Source organism: Numenius arquata, chromosome 11, assembly GCF_964106895.1.
Source record: "Numenius arquata chromosome 11, bNumArq3.hap1.1, whole genome shotgun sequence".
Lineage (NCBI taxonomy): Eukaryota > Metazoa > Chordata > Aves > Charadriiformes > Scolopacidae > Numenius > Numenius arquata.
The window spans coordinates 19,456,214-19,482,885 of NC_133586.1; the positions used below are offsets into that span (position 1 = coordinate 19,456,214).

The 26,672-nt window shown below is 39.4% G+C and overlaps 2 protein-coding genes across 2 annotated transcripts in view; one reads left to right on the forward strand and one right to left on the reverse strand.

Moving 5' to 3' along the window:
- Positions 1–3: 3 nt before the first annotated feature.
- FBXL22 (F-box and leucine rich repeat protein 22) lies at positions 4–6,018 on the forward strand. The gene is made up of 2 exons (XM_074156359.1): positions 4–338; positions 3,076–6,018. Exons 1-2 carry the CDS (start codon positions 4–6, stop codon positions 3,419–3,421), a joined length of 681 nt encoding a protein of 226 aa, XP_074012460.1. The 3' UTR covers positions 3,422–6,018.
- Positions 6,019–10,527: 4,509 nt separating this feature from the next.
- HERC1 (HECT and RLD domain containing E3 ubiquitin protein ligase family member 1) overlaps positions 10,528–26,672 on the reverse strand; it is a 78,868-nt gene continuing 62,723 nt past the window's right edge. Inside the window, exons 56-77 of the mRNA XM_074156223.1 lie at positions 26,233–26,347; positions 25,539–25,685; positions 24,897–24,998; positions 23,729–23,902; positions 23,079–23,372; positions 22,265–22,330; positions 22,023–22,148; positions 21,254–21,392; positions 20,595–20,776; positions 19,991–20,146; positions 19,376–19,498; positions 18,718–18,820; positions 17,860–18,029; positions 17,359–17,497; positions 16,911–17,080; positions 16,358–16,527; positions 16,012–16,177; positions 14,714–14,790; positions 14,041–14,293; positions 13,650–13,802; positions 12,366–12,671; positions 10,528–11,432 (exon numbers count right to left, since the gene is read on the reverse strand). Coding sequence (XP_074012324.1) covers positions 11,247–11,432; positions 12,366–12,671; positions 13,650–13,802; positions 14,041–14,293; positions 14,714–14,790; positions 16,012–16,177; positions 16,358–16,527; positions 16,911–17,080; positions 17,359–17,497; positions 17,860–18,029; positions 18,718–18,820; positions 19,376–19,498; positions 19,991–20,146; positions 20,595–20,776; positions 21,254–21,392; positions 22,023–22,148; positions 22,265–22,330; positions 23,079–23,372; positions 23,729–23,902; positions 24,897–24,998; positions 25,539–25,685; positions 26,233–26,347 — 3,517 coding nt within the window. The 3' untranslated portion in view covers positions 10,528–11,246. The remainder of the gene's footprint in view (positions 11,433–12,365; positions 12,672–13,649; positions 13,803–14,040; positions 14,294–14,713; positions 14,791–16,011; positions 16,178–16,357; positions 16,528–16,910; positions 17,081–17,358; positions 17,498–17,859; positions 18,030–18,717; positions 18,821–19,375; positions 19,499–19,990; positions 20,147–20,594; positions 20,777–21,253; positions 21,393–22,022; positions 22,149–22,264; positions 22,331–23,078; positions 23,373–23,728; positions 23,903–24,896; positions 24,999–25,538; positions 25,686–26,232; positions 26,348–26,672) is intronic.

Genomic DNA, 26,672 nt, shown 5'->3' on the forward strand with positions numbered 1-26,672 from the left:
GCTATGCATATAACCCAGCTGAATCGGGAATGCCTTCTACATCTGTTTTCTTTTCTGGACAAAAACAGTAGGAAAAGTTTAGCAAAAACATGTCACAAGTTGCTAGAAGTGTTTCAGGATCCTTTACTGTGGTCTTTATTGAACTTTCATTCTCCAGCGGAACTAAAGAAGGATAATTTTGTCCTGGGACCTGCTTTAAAATACTTATCCATCTGCTGGTATTCAGAGAGAGTCAAGGTGTGTAACATTGAGGACTGGATGAAAAACAATTTCCAGAAAGACTTCTGTAACAGGCATGAAAACAGTGTCAGTGATTTTTTACTAGAAGTTTGCAACAGGTACGTTCTTTGGGTGTGAAACTACATGTTACTGTAAAGGTTAACTGCCTTGCAATGACAACTGAGAGCTATTTACTCCATACATCCTACGTGGAGCACTAAGTACGTGAGTGCTTTGACTTTGCAGTTTTAATATAGCGTTAAGTTGGTTTTGTAGTGGCAATAGTGTATGCTTCATATTGACTTTCCTTAAGCCTATTTTTTTCCTTCTTTTTTTGAAGAATGAATAATTAATATAGGAAAGTGCAATACTGCCTACTAAACTGCTGCTTAACTGAAACGTGCCCTTCTGGCAGTGCAAAGCATTGTCCTGGGCGGGGGGAGCCTAGAGGGAAGACATTTGAATGTATGTCGTAACAAAACCAAGTTCATTAAACGTGGTACTAGGATTAAGTATTGCTTTTATACTGAAATTAAACTCTATCTAAGCTTTTTATAAACTACAGTAAAGGAAAAGAAATACCACTATGGTAAAGCAGCTTTGGGTGCACCCCCTTTCCTAGAACAGCTTTACTGCTACGATGCAGCTCTAAGGAAGGAAAACTTAAATTACACGAGGAGGAGCAAAGGGGGTAGAGCCAATCCTGGGGCTTTAGTAACACCGAGGATGGCTGCCGTGCTAGACCAGGGCTGAAAGGGGCAGGCCAGTGCCTGTCTGGAAATGCACGCCGTTGTGCCACAGCCAGCCGTCAGCTTTGTGCCACAACAGGGAAGGCAAAAACTTCTATTTGGAATTAACAATTGAAAAAAAAAACCCAACAAATGACGGGATACTGACAGGACACAGTGTCCGGCTGGACGCGGTACTGACTGCGACAGTGCAATCTTAAAACAAGGACTGAAATGTAGATTCAAACCAGAATATTTAGTTGCAAGTAAAAAAATTTCAGAAGTAACAGCTGTAGAACTGTTAAAAAATTTGGATTAATTATCAAAGTATCATTAGGAACCATATCTGTGCCTACAAAGGAGGGTGTAAGAGGAAGTCTTTCTCTGATTTTGGCACTAGAATATCTGCCATGAGGCCACACATAACTAGTTCCATTTCTTTTGCCATCACAAATTAGGATTCAGAAAGAGGACACAAGACCGCAGCTCTGCAGAAATAGTTTAAGTGCCTTTTTCCTCTGCAGAATCCATAACCTCAAACTGGCTGCTGCACAAAATCCAAAGCAAAGCCAGGCTAGTGAGCAATCTCGAAGTCCATAAAACTTCAGCCTTTCAGCCTTACATGGATTTGTTTCCACAACTTAAACTGAATTCTTAAAAATGACAGTTTATATTGCCACACGCTCCCCCCTCCCACCTCATCCATTTTAGCCTTCCTAAAACAAGTGCCTGCCTTTTTTTTCAGCAACCCATTGAACGCATTTCCATCCCAACAAAATGTTTAGCATTCTGTGCAAAGAAAAACACAAATTAAACAAGTATCCAGCTTTTCTGGATACTTTTATTCTGTTGACGAAGCCACGAGAGACAGCAGGTGGGAGAGCCTTTCTTCACTTTGCCTGCTTTAAAACGTTTGTTTTCCTAACTGTTCATAGCTGTGAAGGGAAAGAGTGGGGAAAAAAGGTCATGCAGCTGACGTGATCTCTGCAAAAGGTGAAGTCAGGCAGCAGCGGGGAGATGGTGTAGAGAAAGGGGAATGTTCTACCTACCAGCTTGTAAGGACAGAAGAACACACTGCAGTGATGGCAGAGCCCCTTGTTTGCCCCCACAGCTGTTGTACACCTAAACCCCCGATACAGGCTGTAAGCACAATCTTTATGGGGAAGCGCTTATGGACACCTTATAGTTCTTACAGGATGCAGGCAGGCTAATAGCGCTGTAACATTTTCCCTGCAACAACAGAGCCGAGAGAGTCCTGTGCCAACAAGAAACATGAAGCTGCGTTTAGCTAAATAGATAGAGAGCTGAGCTGCTCCCCCGAGAGAGGTGTAGGCCAGACACTGCACAAAAGGCTTTGCAGGTTGATGCACAGGGGTCCTTGCAAACTTGCCTGCTCAGCACAACGGCTACTAATAACAGGTCTGCACAAAGACAGTGTAAGTAATGAACACGCTGTCTTGGACTAGGCCTTTTCTGTACTTTCCCAGGTCCACCCAAGCAACAAAAAAGAAAGCTTTTTTGATTTGCTTCGTTATTGTTTAACAGTAGAGTTCTTACCAGTTTCAATAATTTGAAGGAAGGTTTAAGAGCTGGGTGGGGTTGGAGCATCAACACTCTCAGGTGCTGGCACCTGTTCAGTAGCGCCAAGGAGCTGAAATACACCCATTAATCCCTGTAAAATCAAGAGCAGGAGTGTCTTACTTGCCCGTGCTCAGCATGTCTACACAACAGCCTCTTCGCTCAATTGTCCTCAAATTCATCCTGACTTGAAACTCACCTCTGCCGGATCTTCATTCACTGCACTTGGGGAAGTGCAGCTCCTTGCTACTGCTTAAGAAAAAACAATGTAGCTGCAGGTTCAACAGGCATCCACCTCCCCTTCTCCACTCTGCCAGCTGAGCTATAGGTGTTGCTACCCACAGAAAAAGCAAAGAAGGTAAATCTTGCAATTAGTAAAGCTAAGCATTAAGGTCCACATATGCCCCCACCTACTCATGCATTCTTACCTCTCCTGATGGAACAGGAGGTATTTCTCTAACTTTGATATTTACTCTTGATGATACTAGCTTCTCCCGAGCTCTATTATTTATCTTTCCCCTCATCTCACCTGTAATGATCATGTTTGCAGATGCCCAAACCTGCTCTCTCTGACCCTCTCGGGATGCGGCCACGTTACGGATGATTGCATCCTGCTGCTGCTCAAGAACTGCCCAAACCTCAAGACCCTCAAACTGGAGAACTGTGTGCGGATCACCGACCGGACACTGGAAGCAGTGACCCTCTATGGGGCATTGCTGCAAACGCTCCACGTGGATTTCTGCCGGAACATAACACAAACTGGCCTAGAGAGAGTCAGGGAAAAATGTCCTTCAATAATGCTGAGAGCAGATAGAAGTGCTAACATGATTCCAGACAATAAGCCAGAAAAAAAGTGGATGCTTGAAAAAGCATCAAGAAAATTGGTTCAGCTTTAAGTGTAATGAATTGTGTAACTCGGTCAATGTGGGTGCTTTCCTTTGCTTCCACTCTCCTCTTGGGTAGCAGTTGCTTCAATGAACTGTGGTTCAAGTCCAAAGAGGTGGCTGATGTGTTCTGTGAAGGCTGCACTGGAAAAGGCCTGTACCTCCCTCCACCTGGACAGTCTGAAGGAAAAAACCTGTTTGCTTAAACCTGTTGTTCCTTGAAACTGGAAAACCCTGCCTTGCTGTCACATAATGCTAGACCTTATTATAAGGCTGAAAACTGCAATCTATCGTGGATGAGTGGAATGTACCTCACTCAGAAGAGAGAAGCAGCAGTATCTTTTATTGAAGTAAAACAGTAATTTGACAGAGTGCAATAAATGTGATGGAATACAGCAAAGACTGACGGCAAGGTTCACCTTATTAATAACTGCATGGAAGAAACATACTAAGGAAAATTGAGATAGAATGATTCACACAGAGGCCTGAGATGCAAAGAGTACGGAAGACCCTCTCATTGAGTCGTGAGGTCCAGAGTGGACACACCGCCCCCCCTTGCCTTCTAAATTCCTTGTGTAATGGGAAAGGGCATAAAACCACAGTAGACACAGCTTGGGTTATTGTATGATTTACACAAATTTCTGTTAAAGGATATATCCATATGGTCATTCCATTCGCTCAGGGTGATAACCACACCATGATCTTCCTAGCAAAAGCAGAGTACCCCACAACCATCACTTCCTCAGTGATTAACATCTGTAGCTGATTTGTCAGGCCTTAACGAGGGATGTGTGGCAATGCACGCAAAACACAGTTTGACCCTTTGCAGAATGTACTTTGCCAAGATACACCTAGTTATTTTTTAAAGCTGACATTAAAGGAAACACAGTGTGAACAAATGCTAGTTCACAGAACTATCCTACAGGAAAAAATAGTGACTTAGAGCCTGTAGCTTTAAATGCTGAATTAGTAACACACTTCAGTAGAGATCTTTATAAATAACCGTTTCTCACCGCAAAGTACAAAACAAATAGCTATTTTCACCCCAAACCACAGTGCTGTCACTTTCCTGCAATGCTGCTCTGCTACATGAAGTGAAAATTTTTTTGTTTAATGAAAGGTTACTATGGCATTGTCCACAAAATTCAACACCAAATGTTGGCACAGTTTTATTCTGCTGGATAACATCTGCCTTGATACAACACAGTGGGATTTGGTCATGGTGTTGAGTACTTGGGACTGGTAATATCACATTCCATCACTCTTTATGCACTTACAGATTTTTGCCCACAGAAAGGTAAACGTTTCTGAGTGCCACCTTATGGTGTCAACTGTCCTGCAGTTACCTGGCACGAGTTTTACTTGTTCAGTCTGTCTCAGTATAACACCACAGAAAAATCATTGTTATCATCTAGTTTGAATTATTCCCGTTTTTTAAAAAGCATCCTGTCTCAAACCCTGTGCTTTACTCTATGTGGGAGTGTGTCCTCCAATTCTGCTTTCCGCTATTTTCCATTTTGTTCAGCAATTCTGACCTGAGTTCAGAATTGTGACTCCTTGAGAGCACACCACAATACATAATCCTACCCATTCTTCTTGACTCTGCAGCTGAACTTGTATTTACCTTCAGTCTCTCTCCCATTCAGTACAATCTGCTGAAGAACTTTACGCTTACAAAAACGGACAGATGGTTAAATCTGGCTGTCGATAACTTGGTTTCCCCCAGAGGCCAGATGTGAGCTCAGCTTAGACGTCAAACAGAAGGCTGCACACAGGCCGGTCTGACAAACTATGGACCATGAATAGTTCCAGCTTAAATCACTATGAAGTCTACAGCAGTTAAGATTTCATTTGAAATTAAAACCTTATACGAGCAGGAATACTGAGTGTGTGAGACCTTAAAATTAAAGCAAATTTAGAAATACTAGCTTTTGGAAAAAATAGAGTCAACATTTCTGTTCCATTACGTAGCAGTTGTTCAGGCCTTGGTCACTGCAGCAGTCTCTGCGCATACACCCCAGCGAGCCTGTGTCTCCTTTACATGAGCGGCTCTGCAATTGCCGATAATTCATCTTACTGCACCAGTAACAGAACACTGGTGAAATCTGCCAGTTAAAAACACATGAACTGGAACTTGCATTGTTGGAATTCAAATACATCCAGACCATCATGGTTTAAAATAATCCATTAGCTTTTTTGCATTTTAACAGTTTATCTACATGTTTAGCTTTGCAGACTTAGCACTTGTCTGCATTTTAATCTTTTATATAACTGAAGACTACAAGAGTTACCTTTTCCTCTAAGCAACAGGATTTGTGACTTCTTAAATTGCTGTTTAACAAATTATTGAAGGTGGTCACAAATATCTAACATGATACATGTTTTTCTTTAGAGAACAGTGTGACTGCAGTACCTCTAAAACAAAAAGAATGTGTGAAAAGTTACTATTGAAGTAAAGCAGGCCTCTTCCCCACTCCCACTGGCATCTAAACTGTAGAAACAAGTTCTGAAGTTAGGCCTCAATTACTTAGGAATAACTGGTTGGTTTTGTTTTCCAAGTTCTCACTGTATTGTTTTTACAATATTGTTGCTCCTTATATTAAAACTATGTGGAGAAAACGCTTGGGGTGTCGTAACGGAGAACTCGGCTCTGATGCCTCTGCTGGTCTTGCAACAAAGATTTATTTCAGCTGATACATTGTCTTTTGCTCATGTTTGAACAGAAAGGGAAGAGGCTATCAAAATTCCACTTTAGGCCAATTTTTACTGCAGGAGTAGTGCTGTAAAACTGTATTTCCAATCAGTTTCTCTAGGAAGGTAAGTTTCAAACAATCTCAGCAGAAATATTTTAATAGACTACATTCCTATGGTTTATTCTTTCCTCTGCAAGAACTGATGAGCCAGGCTATGAACTCCTGAGAATATTCTTTATGTGGTGCATCAAAAATGGAAAGAGGGGTTTACAGCTCTCAACATAAGTGAATATACTTACTCCTCCTTTCCATCCTGGTTAATTGATCCACAGATATCCTTTGGTACCCTCTAATTTGGCTGAACTAAGAAATAAATCACAGCATTACAGAAACTTAGCCAAACTGAGCTGGAATGCCAGAGAAATACTTGATCACTATGAGTATCTCTAAGAAACACTCACCCAGAAGACAAATAAAGAAAACCATTTAATTATTGCATCTTCACAACTTAAAGCTATTTAACAGCTTGACACTGTAATATTTGGGTATTTCATTACCTCATTCCTAAAACTTAAGCAGGACTACAAGTGCACTACAAAGGAAGGAACAAAACTGGAAGCACAGACAGGAAGGACAAACAGCAACCCTAAACCAGCATTTACAACTTGGGAAGCAGATTGCTAGACTGAACAAACTTACTGTGATGTGGAAGTTGGGATGTTGACACAATTCTTAGCTTGGATAAACAATTCTGGCATGGGAAAAACACTGGTTTCATATATTGCTGACAAGCCAGAACAAGGTAGGAATTCTCTATAGTCACATCAGTAACCAAAGACCTTCTCTTGCTGCCAGCTCTCCAAGTGCTGTGATGACAGATGTAACACCAAACCGACTGTCAAGTAGCTACAAGATATGAAAGCAGGTTTGCATATGTCTACAGATTATTTACCCCTTTTTGCCATTTTTTTTGCCAAGGGACGACACACAGTGGTATTAGGGTTTTTCTGGTTTTTTTTACTTTACAGAGCTAAAAAGGGCCTTGGGACACTCTCCCACTTGGTTTCTTTTCCTATTTGTGTACAAATGCTCAAAGTAGTATTACTTTGCTCCTCCCCTCCTTGAATGGGAAAATTTGTTCATGACATGGGAAAATTTGAACACGGTTGTGTTGGTAAATTTTTTCAGCATCAATAATAAATTTTCTTACTTAGCAATCCAATTTGAAAATTAAGTATATATAGCAACTACATTTTACTTAAGGCATTATGAAAGGATGGAAGCACGTTAACAGTTTTCTTTAGTTCCAAGCCAGTTGAGTTCCATCAAAGTTCCCTTAACATTACCCAAACGTTTTTCACTCTTCACAGACCCTAACGCTAACTCACCAGGTATGGAGGGAGGAAGGCTTGTTATCGATCACTTTATGACAGTACTAAAAAAAAAAGAGGTGACAAACCAAGATGCCTACTTGGAAGATGAATCAATTTATCAGATGCAAGTAGAAAATGACTTCATTATCAAAACATTTGTGCCTTTTCCTACAAAATAAGGAACAGCAGCATCCAGAAGACCCTTCAGATTTCCATTGTGATACCACAGCTCAGCTTGGCAATAAGGCAAAGGAAGTTAAAGTCCCGCAGTAACACAGTAACGGTAACACAGTGCTTGCTTACCAGCAGCACTAATTTTTCGCCATTAAACTCCATCACCCAGTCAAACCAGGTAAATGACACAGCTAAATCAAACTTCCAGACCTGACCTCATCACTTGTTCACCTCTTCTCTGGAGAATACTGTTCACAAATATATTCCGCTGTAACCAGTCCCTTCTAATTCCACCTACCGCTACACTCCAGCTCTGCCAGAAGAACCAGCACTACTACCGCTAGCTCCAGAAAGAGTGGGGCTTCACCTGGTTAAAGGACCTTGCCTGCCTCCAGTCTGGGGACTGGCTGCTCACCTCTCTGCTGTAGCGGGCCTACCTGTTTCGAAGGGCTGCCCAGCTCTCTGCCAGCCCTAAGGTTCAGGGAGGTACTTCCTAGGCGGGAAAGAAAAAAAAAAAAATGGTAGGGAAAAGTGATTGGAAATACCAGAGGTCGTAGAGAAGAAATTATGAAATCCCAGGGTAAAACAGGCTAAGAAACAGAAACTACAGGCTTCGAGAAGCAACAGCCTTATAAACCAGGGAAAGTGAGTGCTTCTTGAGAGTTATTTGAGGTGTAAGGAAAAGATGAGGTACTACGCATGTATAGCAAAAAATAAGCAGCAGCAAATAGTCATGTTAAACAAGAGAGACAGGCTTGTGCCACCTACAGCACATTCAAGCTGTTTCTCTCTAGTTACGTTCAGAATTTAAAGCTTCTAAGCTTACTGTGCCTCCATACCTCACATTAATTTGAAATGGGTCTAGATAAAGACACTGTCACACGCTTGTTCTTACCTCTGACATGCGTTTGTTCCCGCTGATACTCCCTGCTTCAGTCATACACGTACGTCCCACCCAACGCTGAACGGTGGGAAGGAAATGAGGCAGGACGTTCAGAACTCGCTCGCGGTCCACCTTGCTACAGTCAACCCTGCCTCGTGCAGCCACGCTGCCACTGGAAGGTTTCTTAAAAGGTTGAGTTGCAAAAATTTTTCTATAAATAACTGCATGTATGACCTACTAGTACTACAGAATGCAGACACAGACTATTTATTCCCCTTTCTATACAGGGAGAGGGGTTTGCATACATAAAATACCCTTAAACTGATAAAGTTAAAAGTTTCTCAGATGGTCTCCAACAGTGGGACGTAACCAGTGCTGTGCATTCTTTATCTTTGTATGCAATTAGATACAAGCAGCATTATGCAAGAAACTGGAACATGACCCCAGCCTCACTCAGATGCCTGAGCAACAGAAAAATGCCAATCAGCAGGTTAAAAGCAATGTATGCACAATATAATTAGAGTGAAAACAAACAGTAGGATAAAATAAAAATGACTAAGCGTGTGATAGTTTTAATGATGCTAAGATAGAATATTCAAAAGACAAGCAGAATCAATAAAAAAGTCTCAATTAAAGCAATCAAGCACAATACTTTAATCAACATCAATATTTACCAATATCAACATCCTCTTTCACTTTACTGTAAACTGCCTCCAAACCCACCCTCATTATCCAAGAGGCCAACTGCAGAGTCCATACAAAACTGCAATTTTCAGACACAGTTCTATTATTTTCTGTGCTGGATTGCAACAGACAAATCAGTAGCACTAATTCAAACACATGAATGAAGTCTACTAGGCAATTAACACAGGACTTTATATAGCACTCTTCCCTTTTATTTGTAACCTATTTTTTATGTATTACACCTATAAATTTAGATCAAGATGTGAATATACTCCTCCACAACATAATGATGGGACACCAAAATCTCAGTTCCATTTGGAACCTTAATACATAACGAGGTGGGAAACTAAGTCTGCGTGATTTCAGAGCCCCAAGTCCCTCCCTCCTCCCAAAACTGCTGAAAGCCCCCTCCAGATGTCTCTCATTGTGCTTCTTGGTCATAGCTCAAGAACCTTGCGCCCTTTTCATCAGCCAACAACTAGTCCTGACCAAAGTAACTTCACCAGATAAAACCTGGATCTGCAATGTTTTTTACAGCTTATCAAGTCAGCCCTTTGGCCACTATTAGCTGGCAGCAATACACCACTTCAGGCTCGGACAAGCGGGGAGTTTCCCTGTCAATGCCTGCTAATGTACAACAGTCACACATGGGAAAACAACAGGAATTTCTGCCCTCCTCTCCGGTCTCAGCCGGACCAGCCTTGTCCCCGGTGAGCTGAAGTTAACAAACGCTGTGCCAGCCCTCAGCCCGCAGCATCCTCACTTGGGAGAGTGAGGGGGGATCGGGGCAGTGACTCACCTAGGGATAGACTCTACCCTTCTCCTCAGCCCCGTTAAATCCCGCTCCTCGACACCACACAGCACCTGTAGTTTGACACAAATCATGTTTTTGATAGAGACACTGGGGAATTATCTGTTCTTCAGCGCTTCCCTAAGACACAGAACAAAAATGGCTTTGTACAGTACATTACTGTCCAAACCAAATACAACCCTTACAGTGTAAGGCACGCGCTGCTGATCCTAATGCAATTACAGCTACAACGAAATGAGACCAAACACATGAAATTTACTACAATCAAAGGCATGAACTAAGAATGTATATAAAATCCATAGCCTCCACTACTACCCTGTCACCTTCATTTGAACTTTTTCGTACTCTGAGCAGGAATCAGCTACATCAATCTGTATATTAAAAAGGAAAATTTTGGACAAAAGTTTGAAATGTTTCTGAGTCAAAGTGGCAACGTGTTATTATTGTCAACAACTACTACTCTCGAGGAGAAAAACGTTTAAATGAAAATCAAGAAGGAACCAAGTACAACATTAACTTGTATTGAAGTAAGAGGAATAAATAGTGGTATACCCGAAAAAGCCAGTACCTCAAAGACATTAAGAATGCAGAGCACAGTACTACACATCAGGTTCATTGAAGGATAAACATTTTAAGACGCTTCAAATGTCACATCCTGTCTAAACACTGTAAAACTGTAATTTCCTGAGACAAAATAGAAAAGTACGAAGACTGAGTAAACCAATCACAGTTCACAAATGCATACAAGCAACCAATTCTTGAATTTGCTTTATTTTTCTCTGCATAAAGAACCCTGCACAGGCAATTCAAATTAAAACAAAATAAATATGTGAATATTCATGTAAAACTGTCCTTGCTAATGAACAATTATACACAATGTACAACTCTTCATGTTCACTGGGAGGGCTTACAAATGTACTATTCCCAACAAAAATGCACCAAAATGTCTCCATGCAAACTTACCAAAAAAAAAGGAAAAAAAACCTTACTGATCATACTTTTTTGTTTTCTTTTTCCTTGTTTTCTTTTTTACAATCACAAAAAAATAAAAACATCTAATTTTTTGTTACATTTAGAGTAACTAAAATGTGGCCACTGTCTATTAACATCTGTTTTTATGCTCCTAAAACATCTATGGTTACTGTAAAATTATGTCAACAATGAATTGGACTTAGGGCACTATTTGTAGTAAAAGGAAGATGATTTTGTTCACAGAATGTCAATAATCTGTGTCTGAGCCCTCTGCATTGTCCACATTCCGTGAGAGCATATAATTGTCCATATCTATAGACCTGCAATTATTGATTGCATAGCGCAAACGCTCTGCCATGATTAGTTGACTGGAGTAAGGTGGGAGCCTCAGTTGAAAGAAACAAGTCTGTGAGGTAGGCAAGCTGTCGTAAGGCTGTGGAAATGGATAAAAGGTGGGACACTGTTAAGTTGTGAATGAAGCAAAAAATGCAACATACCCAATATTTCATTGCTCCCTCCCTTCCTTGCCTCTGCCAATCAGCATTTTCACATTCTATCTCAAAATTCCTTTCGAGAAGCAGACCAGCCTCCCTTGTTTACGTGGCTTGTTCCATCCTTAAATATGTGCAAAACTACCGTGTCTCCATTGCTCTGTAAGTAATTCAACCCACTAGTGAAATTCAACTATTTGAAAAGTTGATCACGCTACTACATTACCGTTTAGCAGCCCGCTGGAAGATGCCAAGCAACATTCAAATTACATACCATAGTGTGCCTTAGCATGAGGCGATTTGAGAGACACCTAACCGAAGCTGACAGTCAAACCACCATTATCTTAGATTTTGCCAAGTTTTTGATTCATGTAGTTCAGAGAATGTGCTTTCACTGCACATAACCCAAAAGTAATGCCAAATGAATGCATCCTGTATATAAAGTAACATACTGTAAACTAATTACAGTGGTTTTCAGACATAAGAGTTCACTGGTGGTCACATGTTGCCACTTGCACAGATTTAAAACTTAAAAAAAAAAAAGTGAAAATTATCAAATGAAAAAGGGGATTGGAACAGAAAATTACTGTGGACAAGTTACAATACAAGAAGGTTTGTTTCTTGTGGAAGAACTTGTCTTGATCTCCAATCACATAACTATAGTAAATGCACCAAATGAATTAAGATGCAATTCATGCAGGGTATGTACTTCTACACAATTAAAATGTTTGGTTTTAATAGCTCAGAGCGTACCCCATCCCATACTTTTTCTGCAAACTTACAATTATGGAAACCTGTTTCCTATTGCCAAAGGACAGATTATACTAGGCAGGAATAAAAAAAAAACCCAAAAAACCCCAAAAGCAGCATCTTACCCGATCAACCTTCATTATTTGGAATCGCTGAGAGATATCGGCTGTGTTGGCTGGCAATCGAGATCTTCCCGACACAAACCTCATGAAAAGGACTCTCTCCTCATTTGAAAATTCTTCCAGGGTATGCCAGAACCACTGCACCAGCTGATGCTGCTCATCAACTTCTCTGTAGCGCACAACCTTCTTCAGAACTTCAACTGATATTTCTGGCATCCCACAGACCATTTGCTCCAACTGCTTGGCAGTCAGAAGAGACAACAATGGAACTGGAACAATCCAAGACATCCCTTCTCTTACAGCAGCCACCTATTGCCCAAAAGAGAAGAGACACTTGAAGCGCAATGATCTTTCCTCTGCCTCTTACTTACCATCCAAATGCCCAAGCAACTTATCAGCTGAGAAATAGGATAAAGAATTATAGAACATTGCCAAATCCAAGCTCCCACACATGCATCCCCTGTAGGGGTTGTATCTTCTCTCAAAATCCTGGAGAATATTACAAATATTTTTAAGTGTAGTTGCACATAAAAGAACATTTTGATACAAACCACAAGAACTTAAAGCACAAGTCAGCAGCACAAATGGTGATGGCTAAACCAAACAAACTGTGTATATACCATCCATCTGAGCTGAAACAAAGTCATATTTGTAAGAAGTGTGTACTTGTTCTAGAAGGCTTAGGATTTGGTACCTCTGATGAGAAATTTACTTTAGAAAAGTAAATGCAGACAATACCACACACGCATCTACATCTTGAAAGAAAGGAAAAGAATTTTCCTAGCATGTAATTAGTACGCTGCTTTCACAAGCTTCACTATACGAATGGCAAAATACACCGAAGTATGCAAATAGGTATTTAACACTCCTCAAAACACCTAATGAAATATTCATAGTTTCTGTGCTAAAGCAGAAGAGAAATAGTTTTAAGTTAATGTCTGTCAATATTTCCTTTAGCTAGTCTTTCTGTTGCTATAATGTCTAATTACAGCACACGGGAGGTCATTTTCTCACTTGGGGCTGACAGTTGCAGTGGGGCTACTCTAACGAAAGACAAGTTCTGATTTCTAATGCTCTTTTGTCAACTAAGCAATTACGAAGAAAAACAGGACTAATTTAAAACAAATCCTCAAAACAGTTTGTGGGGGAAAAAAAGCCCCAGGGACACAGACAAGATGCAGAAAGGGAAGACTTTCTTATTCCCTAATAAGCTGTAACAGAAACTTGCATAAATCTAAATGACTGTTCCCACTAACAAGGGGAATAGGGTCCCAATGAAATTCTTACCTGACGGTCCATTTCATGGAGTCTGTACTCAATTGCCCTCTCCACGTATTCTTTCCTGTTTGAAAAGGTAAGTGGGATACTGTTCCCTCCAGGGATTATGGGAACCATTTTACCATCAGCACTTTGGCCAACAAAAGAATCTAAAGGAATCATCTGTGATACAAAACAGGAAAAGAATGTTCAGTGTAAGTCACTCTAGTGATCTGAGTTTAGTATTTTACTATCAGTCACTTAGAACTGTAATAAGATCACAAACTATTCCAAATGCACCTGAAGTGCTTGTTATCCCAGTAATGGAGACACTGAATTATATAAATACTGAAGTTAAGGTCAATCTGATTAAGTAACCACTTTCTGAATAAACCTGAAAGCCCCAACTTTCATCTCTTACCTCATGGAAATTTTCTTCAGTAATCCCACTGTCTTCAATGTGAAGAATGCTGTTGAGGGTCTGCACATAGAGCAGATCTACCTCCTCCAAATCCTCCAAGATGAGTGGGATACAACAGAGTTGCTTCCAGACCATTGGAGCCAAATGAAGATCTAATGGCTTTTTTGTACGAATAGCTACACCCATGAGAATGCCCAAGAACTTAAACTGCATCAGGTGTTCATCTAAACATGCTGAAGGGTTAAAGAGAAACCTGAAAGAACAAAGAATAAGTGAAAATACTCTAGTATCATTTCTACTCACTAGAAGTAAAAGGCAAAGCATTTCTAAGCACAGCATAGTAACTGGCAACACAATTATCGGCAAGGGCTGTCCAAATAAGATTATTGGTGTCTTTAGCTGTTAAAATAATGGAGGCTGAGATAGGCAGAACTAATCCTGACCACGAAGGCTGGCATCTCTTGATGTTTCTCTGAATTCTGCCATCAGCAGTCCTGGAAGTTCACCTTAAAACTACGCCCTCTCCTCCGCAACAAAGTAACATAACAACATGAAGGAAAAAATGTACTAGAGACAATCATAAAGTCTCAATATTTGGTATAAAACAGTTAACAGAAGAGTTTAATTTTCACCCACTAACACCTGCAATAAATGCAAATCCTGGACAACTTACCTATCCCTATTGTAGCCTACTTCAGCTGTAGCATTTGGGGAAGGAATAAGCAGGTCGACTATTCCAGTTTCCAGTTCCTTAAAAATCAACAGCAAAAAAAGCCTTCTTAGACACAGGGATAACAAACCTATTACAGAAATACTGACATTATAGCATTACAAGACAGAATATTCCATTATAGTGATGATTACTTCTTATAGATTCCTATGAAACATTTAAGAGAAACTAAACCTGGTAGGGATGATTTTTAGTAAGAAAAACGTGTTTATTTCAAGATCTGCCCTTACGTCAGACTATAATGGTTATTTTACCATGACTACTCTGTGATACATTCCTGGTACCTGTTTCAGAAATAATCAGAAGCCATAAGGTATACACCCTACTGGTGCAGCATTTTCAAGAACCAAAAATGAAGCAATTTTTTCAATGAGCTCTGTTCTAAACCCTCATCACACCTCATATTTATCGTAAACGGTCTAGGAAAGAAGCCCAAAATTACACCTCCTTACCTGAATCAACCCTAGACTTCCAGGCTTCAGAAATTCAGACTTACACTAAACATTTGGAGTTATAATAAAAGAGTTCTTCAGCATTTTGCATCCTGTATCCTAACTCTAACTCCAGTGCCAGCTCCAGCACTCGTTCTTTGGGTTTTGAGGCTCCTGAAGATTAAGGAACAACCAAACTTCTCCAGCCAGAATCATCTTGAATCCTTCTCCTGGCTACACTCACAGTTGTGTCATCGGGCTGAGACACACCTTTAAAACTATAAGCAGCAAACATTAGCATTGACCAGCTTTACCTCAGTCCTGGCAGTCAGTTTCCCGTTGACTCTGAGAAGACAGCTATGTGGACAATAGCAACAATACCCTGGTTACAGACAGGCAAAAATGTGCACATTCTGCTACTGATCTCCCTTCCAGCATTGAACTGAGAGGTGACACAGATGAGAAACACCTGCCTGAGGTGTTTCTGCATCATATGCATGGAATGTACTGTAATCAAGGAATGCCATACAGCTTCTCTTATAGAAGGTGTTGGCTGGACAGAATGGAGGGGGCTGCGAAACACTCCAAATTCCAAGGTGCCTCCTGTGACACTAGTTATAGTGTGGCCTTCCGGCATCTCCTTGCCCCAATCTAGGAAGCTTGCTTTATCCTCAGAGACACCCCTAAGTAGGCAGGACTGAAGAACAAGTTATTTGCTGAGCTGCAAAAAGGATACTTGAAAAATACTAAAAGACACCAGAGAGAACAAAAACTCCACCGCGACATTTTGAACTAACAGACTTTTCATACCTGACACATTTCTGTTATTGTGTCATCAAACACTCCTCCTGCATCATCAGCTCCTTCTCCAACCAGTTTCACTTTCCAGGCACGGGAAGGCAGGCGAAGGTCTGATGCATTCAGCTTTACCACTTGTCTTGCTATCTGTACAAATATGGGCTTGCATTTCCGACCTCTTTCAAAAACAAGAAAAAAAGACAGCCATACAATGTAACTCATGAACACGTAAAAGCTACTGAAGTCACTTGATCAACAAAGTTGTACAGAGAGAACTCAGTATGCCAAAAGTGATGGAAAAGGTATGAATATCAGTACTTGTTTGAGGTCCAATACAGTGGCCTGTGACAATACCGACCTGGTTGATATCCTTTTCACAGTAATCTGTGGCCCATAGTTCTTCCCCTGCACCATAGTTTTTCCGATGGAGCGCACCATGGGGAGCGTGTAGACTCGTGGTGCGAGCAAGGGCCTCAGCTGCCCTTGAACTATTCCCCATGTTCCAGCATTGTAATGAGATGTACTGTTCTGCAATAAAGCCAAATCAGAATAAGCATATTAATAAAGGATATTAATTTCAGTCTTTACAGAATAAAAACCTTCAGAATAATCACTAACACTTCAATGTTTCAGGTAACAGACAGATTAGCACTTTTTGGTTTTAGCTTTGAGGCTGGGAAGAGTTTGGAAACTGAAACACTAACATGTCAATGCTGGCATAAGCAAAAATATATAACAATACTTTGACAAAGTTTGGTTTAATCCAGATTATATATATATATATTTTTAATTATTACAAAATACCTATAGAACCTATTACTAAGATCCATCTTGATCTGGTCAGAAACTCTCTAGCGACACGGCATAACACAGCACAGCTAAGCTGTTTGGTTTTTTAAATGGAGTTTTACCTGGTTATTGGGACTGAGGTTAAGTAATCTCCATGAAGAGTACATGAGGTCAGAAAAGTGGTACAGCAGTCTGAGCCTTGCTCGTACTGTGTGAATGCTCACTTCTTTCAGTGCCCCATACTGTGGTGGAATGGCATCAGGTAAACCAAGCTGTAAAGGCACTGAAACACCTGCCACAGAAAAAGAAGAAAAGCTTGATTTCATAAAGGGTAGCTTTGGCTGGGATGGAGTTGATTTTCTTTGCAGTATGTTATGCAGCGCTTACCTGCCTACTGGAGATAAACCACGACAGTAGCAAAATTAAAGAGATAAAGAACATTTGAAAACCTACATGGATACGAAACGAAACAAATCCTGTCCCAAATGTTCAGAAGCTCTTGTTGCACTCACTTCCCAGGAAACCCAACGATGGAATCAATGACAGGGCCATACAGTCTCAGTTCTTTACCTGGAGCTCTTGGTGGAACAGGCGGCGCCGTCCAGGCAGCGCTGTGGCAGCGCCCTGCTGAAATCTGTCGAACATTCTTTCCTTGCAGGACTGTTACCAGGGTTGGTTCTCTGACATGGTTGGTATGGCCCAGTCCAAGCTGCCAATTTGTAACAGGGGTAAAAGGGAAAAAGAACAATCAACAACTGTGATGACACTTCCAAAACTCTCCAAGCAAAAATTCAGAGCAAATGTTAAAAAATGGTATTAATCTACAGCTTATACTGTAGAATATTGCATCCACACTCAGTGGGAGCAGCAGATCTATGTGTTAAAGAGACCTTAGAACAGCTAGAGATTTTTTGCAAGCTCTTTTGCAGAGTGAGGAACTCATCTATGCTGCTAAGTCAACTATGCTGCACAGTCTCTCTTCTTTACCACCAAAATAAACATATTCCAACTACATCTATGAAGTACAACTATAGTCTTAAAAAGGTCAGAAATAAACAGAGCAGTACATACCTGCCCTTCAGAGTTGCTGCCCCAGGCATATACGTCCCCTGTCGATGACAACGCCAGTGTATGCTCTGCTCCTACCGCAATGTCCTCAATGAAGATTCCCGACAGCACTGGAACTTGTTGGGGTCTGTTGTGATTTCGAGCTCGACCTTCTGGCAAACCTATCAGGCGATCTAAAATTGCAAGCACATGTCTATATATGTAAAGAACATTAAAATGTTAATTTTACTTACAGGCAGAAAGTCAGAGAGGGACAAAAAACAATTCTACATACTCTTGGAACTGGGACACCAGTGCCATGGGTTAGAGAGAACTCTGGTGTATGTTTCCTACAAATCACTGCTTCCTGCAGCGCTCATTAACATTGCTAAAGATGTTACTTTCACCTTAAGTCTGAAACAAGACCAACTTCTATTAAAACAAGACTTCTAGATCTGAACGTATGATTTTATAATACGTACGAATTAACTGACTTGGAAGTTTAAACATGTTTAATTCGGTGCACTTGGAAATTCTCCTGTCCAGATTTTAAAACAACTTGTGTAGGCACATGCTTTATCAGACACAGTAAACTTTTAAGTAACCCAATGTTTTGGACATGTGAAATTCAATGAAGTTTTAGGAAAACACTCCTCAGAAAGTAAATTATGAAATTGAAAGGCTACCCTGAGATCAGCCTAGACAGAGCTAGAAATCTGGATTTAAAGCCTATGTTAAAATCATATTGTTGAAATTCCAAAATTCTAGGTCAGCAAAAATCTAAAAAGGAGCATTAGGTCACTTTTATAAATATGTCTTAATATTCTTCCTTTTCACCTGCAATACGCATAAACCTACAGATGGAAAGGTCCAAATGCCTACCTTGTCCAAAAGTATATACATGACCATCTTTTGTCAGAGCAACAGAGAACTGGGTTCCACAGGCAACTTTTTTTATTCCAATTCCACAAAGAATATCCACTTTCTAAGGGGTAAGTGAAAGAAAAAAGAGCTGTAGTATTAGGAGGATATAAACAGGAAGCAAACATGAATTTAATCTGTAACTCCTGCTTGCAAAAAAATATTTTACAATTCCCACTGTGCAATGCATACATCATAGGATTACTCTAAACTGACACACGGTTTTCTCTTTTTCTTTAATGGAACTAACACCTTATTCTATGTACAATGATTCAAAATACCTTTCATTTACAAGGAGTGAGCAGGGAGTGGCATGGGAGGAAGCAGATGAGTGTGTAAACTCAAAATAAGAAAACTCTCGTCTTTAAGCTAATCCTACGATTTGAACTACTTGTATTGCCATTGAGATAAGGTCACTATTATTTATATGAAATCCTTTAAAGTATCAAGCTCGGTATAACGTATCATCAGAATTATTTATGCTAAATTTTATGAGAATAGTATAGTGGCTGGAATTAATAATTTGACTTCTGCAAATTATACTCTCTCTCAACACTGTGTAACACATTTAACAACACTGAAAATTTACACAAAGAACAATTTCTCTACAAATTCTAACCTGTGGTGAGGATTTTGCAGTGGAATTTCCCAAACCAAGTTTACCATAATCTCCATCTCCGAAAGCCCAAACCATGGAGCCATCTGTTGACACAGCTACAGTATGATTGAGCCCACAGGCCACCTGGTTGAGAGAAATATGTTATTACCACAGTTTTTGCTAACTTACTACTAACTCAAACACCCCAACTACCTTTAAGAAAATAAAAAGTATTAAAAAAAAGTATCCTTTTGGAACCATTAGAAACTCCATTCCTTATTACAGTGTTTTAAAAACATTTAGCACCATAGTAGTATTTTTTAGGTATTTGCTTCCTCTCAGCTCCTAGAACCAAAAGATAATATTATGCTACACATGCTCATTGTTTAAGAACACAAAGTAGCTCATGAATTCACACTTTAAAATACCTAAATCTTGAAATGTTAAAAAACACGGGCAGTTTTGCAGAAAGAAGATAAGAGAGTCAGGAATTAATTATTTAAGAAATTATGCATAGTAAAATTCTGCCATTATAATCAAAATAAAATTCAAAGTTAAAAAAACCACAACAGGACACTTAAATATGTTGAAAACATCAGCTTTAAAGATGCTTTGCTAGTTTTAGATAAGCCATGCCTGTCCAATCTGGTAACCTTCCAGCGCCGTCACTCTTTCTGGAAGTTTCTTATTAGAAGTATTTCCAAGTCCTAACCGACCATAATCACCGTTTCCAAATGTAAAAAGTTTGCCATCTGCTGTCACCACAGCTGAGTGTTTGAAGCCACATGACATCTAGGAGAAAAAAATAAACTTATTTTTTACATACATTTTAAATCTGGGGGGGATGGGATTAGCTATTACGTGTGAATACGTAATACCTTTTTCTCCCCTAACTATAGTCACTTTATATAAAGAGCTAAAATACAGATATTTTAGTATTAGTGATTTCTCCAACAACATATCTCTTATTCTTCTCAATGGTAACATCTAGGGGTAAGATAGGCTCTTTCTGCTTTTCAGTTTTCTCCAGTAACAACTGTCAATTAACATCACACATCAACAACGAGCTCTGTGATATTAACATCCTATCAACTTGGTTGATAACACTCAGAGAAGTGAAGAGTTGCCTGTTTTCATTCAGTAAAAATTCAAACTGTGAAGACGGCCACTGGTTCTGGCACATTCCCAGTACCAGGTTCTCACGCCTGTAGTTTGTAAGAGACAAAAAGTATTTTGGAACCTGCACGACTTCTTCTCCCTGCAGCGCCTCTATTTGCCTGGGCCGGCGCTGTCTGTCGCTGTTCCCGTGTCCAAGTTTGCCATAATCTCCATCTCCCCAGCTAAAGACTTCCCCACTTTCTGTTAAAGCCATGGAATGTCCATCAGATCCACAAGAGGTCACCAGCTGTGTTACCACAAAGCCTGTTAAAGAAAATTGAGAAAACAAAGTTTAGAATAAAATTACAATAAACTCCTTAACATGCATTTATCCAGGTGTCCCTGGTGGTAGCCAATTAAGGCTGGGGAAAGGAACCAGCTACAATAACAGTTTTCTTGTTATAGCCATTTATTAATTTTTATTTTGAATAAAACCTTTGTCTTCTCATGTACAACCTATGCTTCTGGCCTGACATTAGTTTTGAAGTGACCTGTTCCTATCTTGGGCAAACACCTTTCCCTGAAACCTTCTTAAAATTAAGGAATTTTAACATATTACTACTTAAATCTTAACGAAAAGTTTATTTGTTCAATTTTTTAATTAAAGACTACAATATTTTAATTCATAAGTCTGTAAAAATAGTATCAAATAACTACACTTACTTATATTAACTATATATAATATTAACTAATGCTTATTTTGCTCTGTCAAGTGACTCATTTCAAACCCAACAATCTTACCTTGCAGTGCTGAAATGACTGTTAACACATGAAGATCATCCGAATTTCCTTGTCCCAGTCGCCCATAGCTCCCTTCTCCACAAGCCAAAACCGTGCCATTCGCTTGAATCACAAAAGTACAATTCTGACCACAAACAACCTAGTTCAGAAAGACACAAAGGAGCGTCGATGATTTTTGTGTTAGACACACCAACGTTGCCATCCCTGCATTACAATGTACAATCCTCTTTTTTAACTTCTTTTCTTTGTAATTATATCAAGACAGCAGGCTCTTTTGTCACACTGCAAATACCTTTACGTCAAGCCTATTAACATAAGACTTCACTCACCCTGTGTTTGATGGAGTTTTCTTACCCAATCACATAATAATATAAATTACTTCACTGAAACTTGCTACTCGTTTTGGCAAACCTTCTTCCAGCGAGAGAAACCACAATATACTCCTGCCTGAGATTTAGTTTTGATGTTTCCACACTGAATGTCAATGTTATTTCAGGAAACAAAATTGGCACATGCATTTTGTTAAAGCTGTGCAGGTATTTTCAAATCTTGCTCATATCAAACAATTTTGTTTTGTCAGCTATCAGTGGCTTCTTGGCTTGAATTTGCCAAATAATCAAAGACTTCCTCTTCAGTGAAAACACATTTTGGGAGTACTTTATAGTCAATTCAAACCACAAATTGAAAAGACATTTAAAGAGAGCTTTTGACAAACTGTACAAACAATCCATGGTAAATCATTAAACCATGACTGTTTTTAAGTGATCACCTGCTGAGCCTGAGAGAACGAAGGTGCTGCTACTGGTATCATGACATTTCTACCAGCTTCTGCTAACTGCCCGTGTCTTCCTGCTCCCCACAGGTACACATCACATTTGCCTCCCAAGTGCCAATCCTATGGAATAACATGAAAAATGCTTTAGAACAAGAGAACTTTCAATGGCTTACAATACTTAAAAAGAATAATAAAAAAAAAGAATCAAAAACCCCAAAACCATCAATTTTACTAACCTCCGGCCTTGACGTTGCCCACGACATGATCTGTTCATCCATACCATTGATCCATTTACTGTTATCCTGCCCAACAGAAGCCACAGTTACTATGTTGAAGAGCTGCACGTTATTTTTGTGTTCTGCAATATGTATTTTCCTTTTGAACTAAGAACAATATTGACATTCAAATTATTCTAAACAGTGCAGCACTAAGAATGAATGTGTGCAGGCTCAAATATTTTAGTTTTGTCCATAGGCCAAGTTTATTTCCTTACTGCACCTATATAGCAATGACACTGTTATCCATGACTTGCAATCCAAATCAAAAAAAGAAAACCAAACAAAATTCATGAAGAACTAATCTTTTCTTTTTTACTGATATTTAGGGCTTTTTCAAGTTTTAATTGCAAACCCTGGCTTAAAATGTTATAAGCTTCCTGATAAAAATTCTTAATCCAAAATTTCTATTTTGGTTTACAAGCCATAAAAGACAACTGACACTATCAAAATAATTTGGTGTAGAAAAGTACCACAATGTTACTCTAAACACAGCGTTGTAAAGCTCTATATTTATTGCTTCTGTCACATACGAAAGTACTGTCATGTTTTGGGTTGGGTTGGTTTGTTTTTTAACATGCAGCCGAGTTGTGCTCATTACACACAGAGCACGCAATCTTTACAGTATATTCTACTCAGTTAATTAAAAAATAAACTTATTGCTGGTTTTAATGTTAATGAATATAAATCTTTACACTTCAGAGATGGTAACTGCATCGTACCACACGCTCAATAACAACACGCTCTGCTGCCGAGACAACACAGCACATTTTACCATTAGGAGAGTAAGCTCATCCTCTGGAACGGGCTCCAGGTCCGGAACAGTAAAGGATTCTGGGAATTGTGCTCCCTTGGCCAGGGCTTCAGCAGCTTTTATGGTAGTGGAGAAACACTCCAGCCAGGCCCATTCCGTAGGATTCCAGGCTGTGGGATCAGGGAGGCAGCTCTGGTGATGAGGGGGTACCGGTGGATTGCACAGGAGCTGGTCCAGGTGAAGGCCCACGGCGAGGGATGCCAAGCACTGCATGTAAGGACTGTGCACAAGCTGGTCGCCACAAACAACGTGAGGCTGAAGGTGAGGAGGGAGAGAAATTGAACACGCAAAGTTAGAAAAATATATTAATCAATTTAGAAATAGGAGTCCTTCAAATCTGGTCCTGTAGAAAAATACTTTCCTCCATGCTGAATTCAAGCTTTTCTAATATTTTAAATATTCTGAAATTAGAAGACTACCAGCTTCAGGAATACTGAAAGACATTTGCAAATAGGATGTAGGAAAGTCTTCTGGGTTCTCTGTGGTGAAAGGCTGAAACCAGCCAAGAGTCAAACAGCAGCCCGATGTCAGACAGGAATTGTCTGACAATTCACGTCATGTGTTCACATGACATGTTCACACACATAAATGTTCACATTAGCTTTTCTTACCTTTTCGTAAGCGTACTGTTCCTGAAGCATTATTGGCAAACGTTCCAAGAAAGCTCTCATGCAAGGAGCCATATTCAATCCTAGAACTCCTTGCTGTTTCAATGCCGTCCTACATGTCGCAAGGACGTGATTGGAAGATATCCACTCTGAAGTACAGTTCACTACCAACACATCCTGTTTAACAGCAGTCACAACACACATTAGAAATTAAAAATTCATACAGCAGTATTATTCATTGATTTATCAGCAATCATCGTAGTTTCCATAGGGGCCAGAAAATACACAAACTTGAACATTTCGGTCTCTGCTGGAGAATAATCTGCTGACAAATGCTATGGAGTAGCCATCTCCATTTGCCGCTTCCTCACATTCCCATGGCAACACTACGATTATCACTCCAAAGAAGAATGCAAACATGGTAAAATAAGCAAAAGTTATTTCAGTGGATGCTGTAACCATAGTTTAGGATTTGGTTTAGGTGTAACCTTAGTTTAGGATTGCTTTTTCATATGACCTTCAATTTTTGGGGGTCTGAATTCAAAGAAGACTTCCAAAGAATCCCAAAATACTTATTGCAGCACGACTCTACTAACAGGAGTCAGAACTTGTGCCATATTTATTTCCATTCATAAAAAAACCCATCTTTTGGAATAATCGTTATGAAACCTCTGTTTATCTGCCAGCAGTTCCTGACACAGCAAACACTGAAGTAAATTCTGCTGATCCTTAAAAATTTCTGAGGCTGAGGCTGCTTTAGATTAAGTTAGCTCACTGAAGTATATAATTTGCTGCTAAAAAATGAAACATTTCTTCATGCTGCATAAAGGAAAAAAAAAATACAATCTGTCTTCTGCCTATTTTCATTGTCTATTTACGGCTGCTGCCATTAAACAGATAATCTGATGGAACTAGCGCAGCATCCTTTATAACCACCAGCTCAGGAGGATTCCACCCCGCCCCCCCAAATAAACATGGGATACTATTAAAAAAACCCAGCCTTTTTAGGGTCAGGTGATAGTTGAAAGCCAAAACAATGTGTCTTGAAAATAGAATTAGATAGGTATTTCTCAAAAAAGAAAGAAAAAAATAAAGGAAAAAATAAAGACAGATAAATGGCATTTTCTTTTAGTAAAAAATTTGAAAGAACATGAATTTAACATAGTGTCACCTTTGATCTGTTAGAGCAAGCAGCTACTCCCACTTCAGGTATCCATACTGCAGTCTGAATAGCTCCAGAGCCTATCACAACACTCTGCAACACTGAACCGTCCTAAAGGGAAGAAGTGTCTGAGTCAGTGGGTACACACAGCTGCTTTTCTCTTTAAATGCACACAGTCACATTCCTCAGGGATGATACTCTCCCAAACTGTTCAGTAATTGTTTAAAAACTCAAATATTTATACTAAAAGCAAAAAAAATATCTAGCATTTTCTTTGTATCAAGAAGATAACATAACTAAGGATTTGGAAGTGTTTAATAATCGACATTATCTGACTGTTGGAAAAGTTCTCAAAGTAAGAGACTATTGTTCCCAACTATAAAGAGAGCGGTTGGTTCTGCAAAGCTGAACTAACATGACTGAGTCTACAAAATTAATCAATAGTAGAACCGTAAAATATAAAATACTTCAATGGTAAGTACAATTTCAATTTATATCTTATTATTTATAATCTTGTACCCTTATTTTATACCATGCTTTCTGTAACGTTTGTAACATATTGGGAAAAAAAAAAACAAGCTAGTTTGATGCCTTGACCATTTTAGATACTCATACTAAAGAAGAATAATGATACATCAAAGATGATCTTACCCGTAAAGACCAAATATTCATGAGACCACCGAGTCCACCGGATACTAATGCCAGTCCATCAGGACTGAATGCAACAGTCCGAACAGGAGTAATATGTCCTCTCAGTTGAAATACACACTTGACTTCTACTGCTTTTCTGAATCCATCCTGAAAATTATTTCACAGTTATGGAACACTGAACTATTTACAGAAAACGAAAGAGCGTAACACCTTCTGTATTTTGCAATAAATACTGATCATCCATAAAAATGGGGTAATTTCCATAAGATAATAAAAAAGACCAGTACTATGATAATATTTTAGAAATATGTTTCCCACTTTATCATCGTTTCTGCCCATACAAAATGCCATCAACATTAAAGACCACATTACAATTTACGTAGGTGAAATTAATCTTAATTTTATCTAGAAAAAAATTTAAACTCTACTAAATTTCAGCATAAATTTATCAGCTTTTAAAAAAAATGAAAAAAGATAAAAGTATAATCTCTATCCAAAAAAATTTAAACCTGTGATTTTTCGTTTCCTGTTCTGAAAATGCCTACGCATATACAAAAGCAATATAAATTTTTTTTAGCAAATGTCTTCTCTCAGGAAACGTTGAAATTTGAGTAACTCGCTCCGATTCTTTTCCTCCCCCAATTTTGGAACGAGCAAAAAAGAATTTCTTAAACACCAAGTTTAGTCCGTTTACCTTGGCACTGGCTTCTTGGTCCCACCACCCTTCTGAGCAGGCTGAGCTGGGCTGCAGCGTGATGACTGTGTCCTGGGGAACAGTCCAAACACACACCAAGCCATTGTGGCATCCCCTAAAGGAAGTCAAGATAAACCAGGTACTAAGTAACAAAATATCGGTGGTCTGCTATTAACTTAAAATATCAGTGGTCTTCACCACCTTCCTATAAAACTACACTGGATCAATTAATCTAAAGTGGAAAGGCATGTTCCCAATGGATAAATGCATTTTTTCCTAGTCCTCCTCCACCCTGTAGCTTTTCAATTTTTACTAACAACATACTTTCAGAAAAGAAAGTTGGATGAAGCAAAAAAATTTCAAGCAGGACATCCACATAGAGGTCTCATGGCGTGGAAAAAAAGAGATGGCAACATGGCCAGAGTCACTGTTTCCATCTG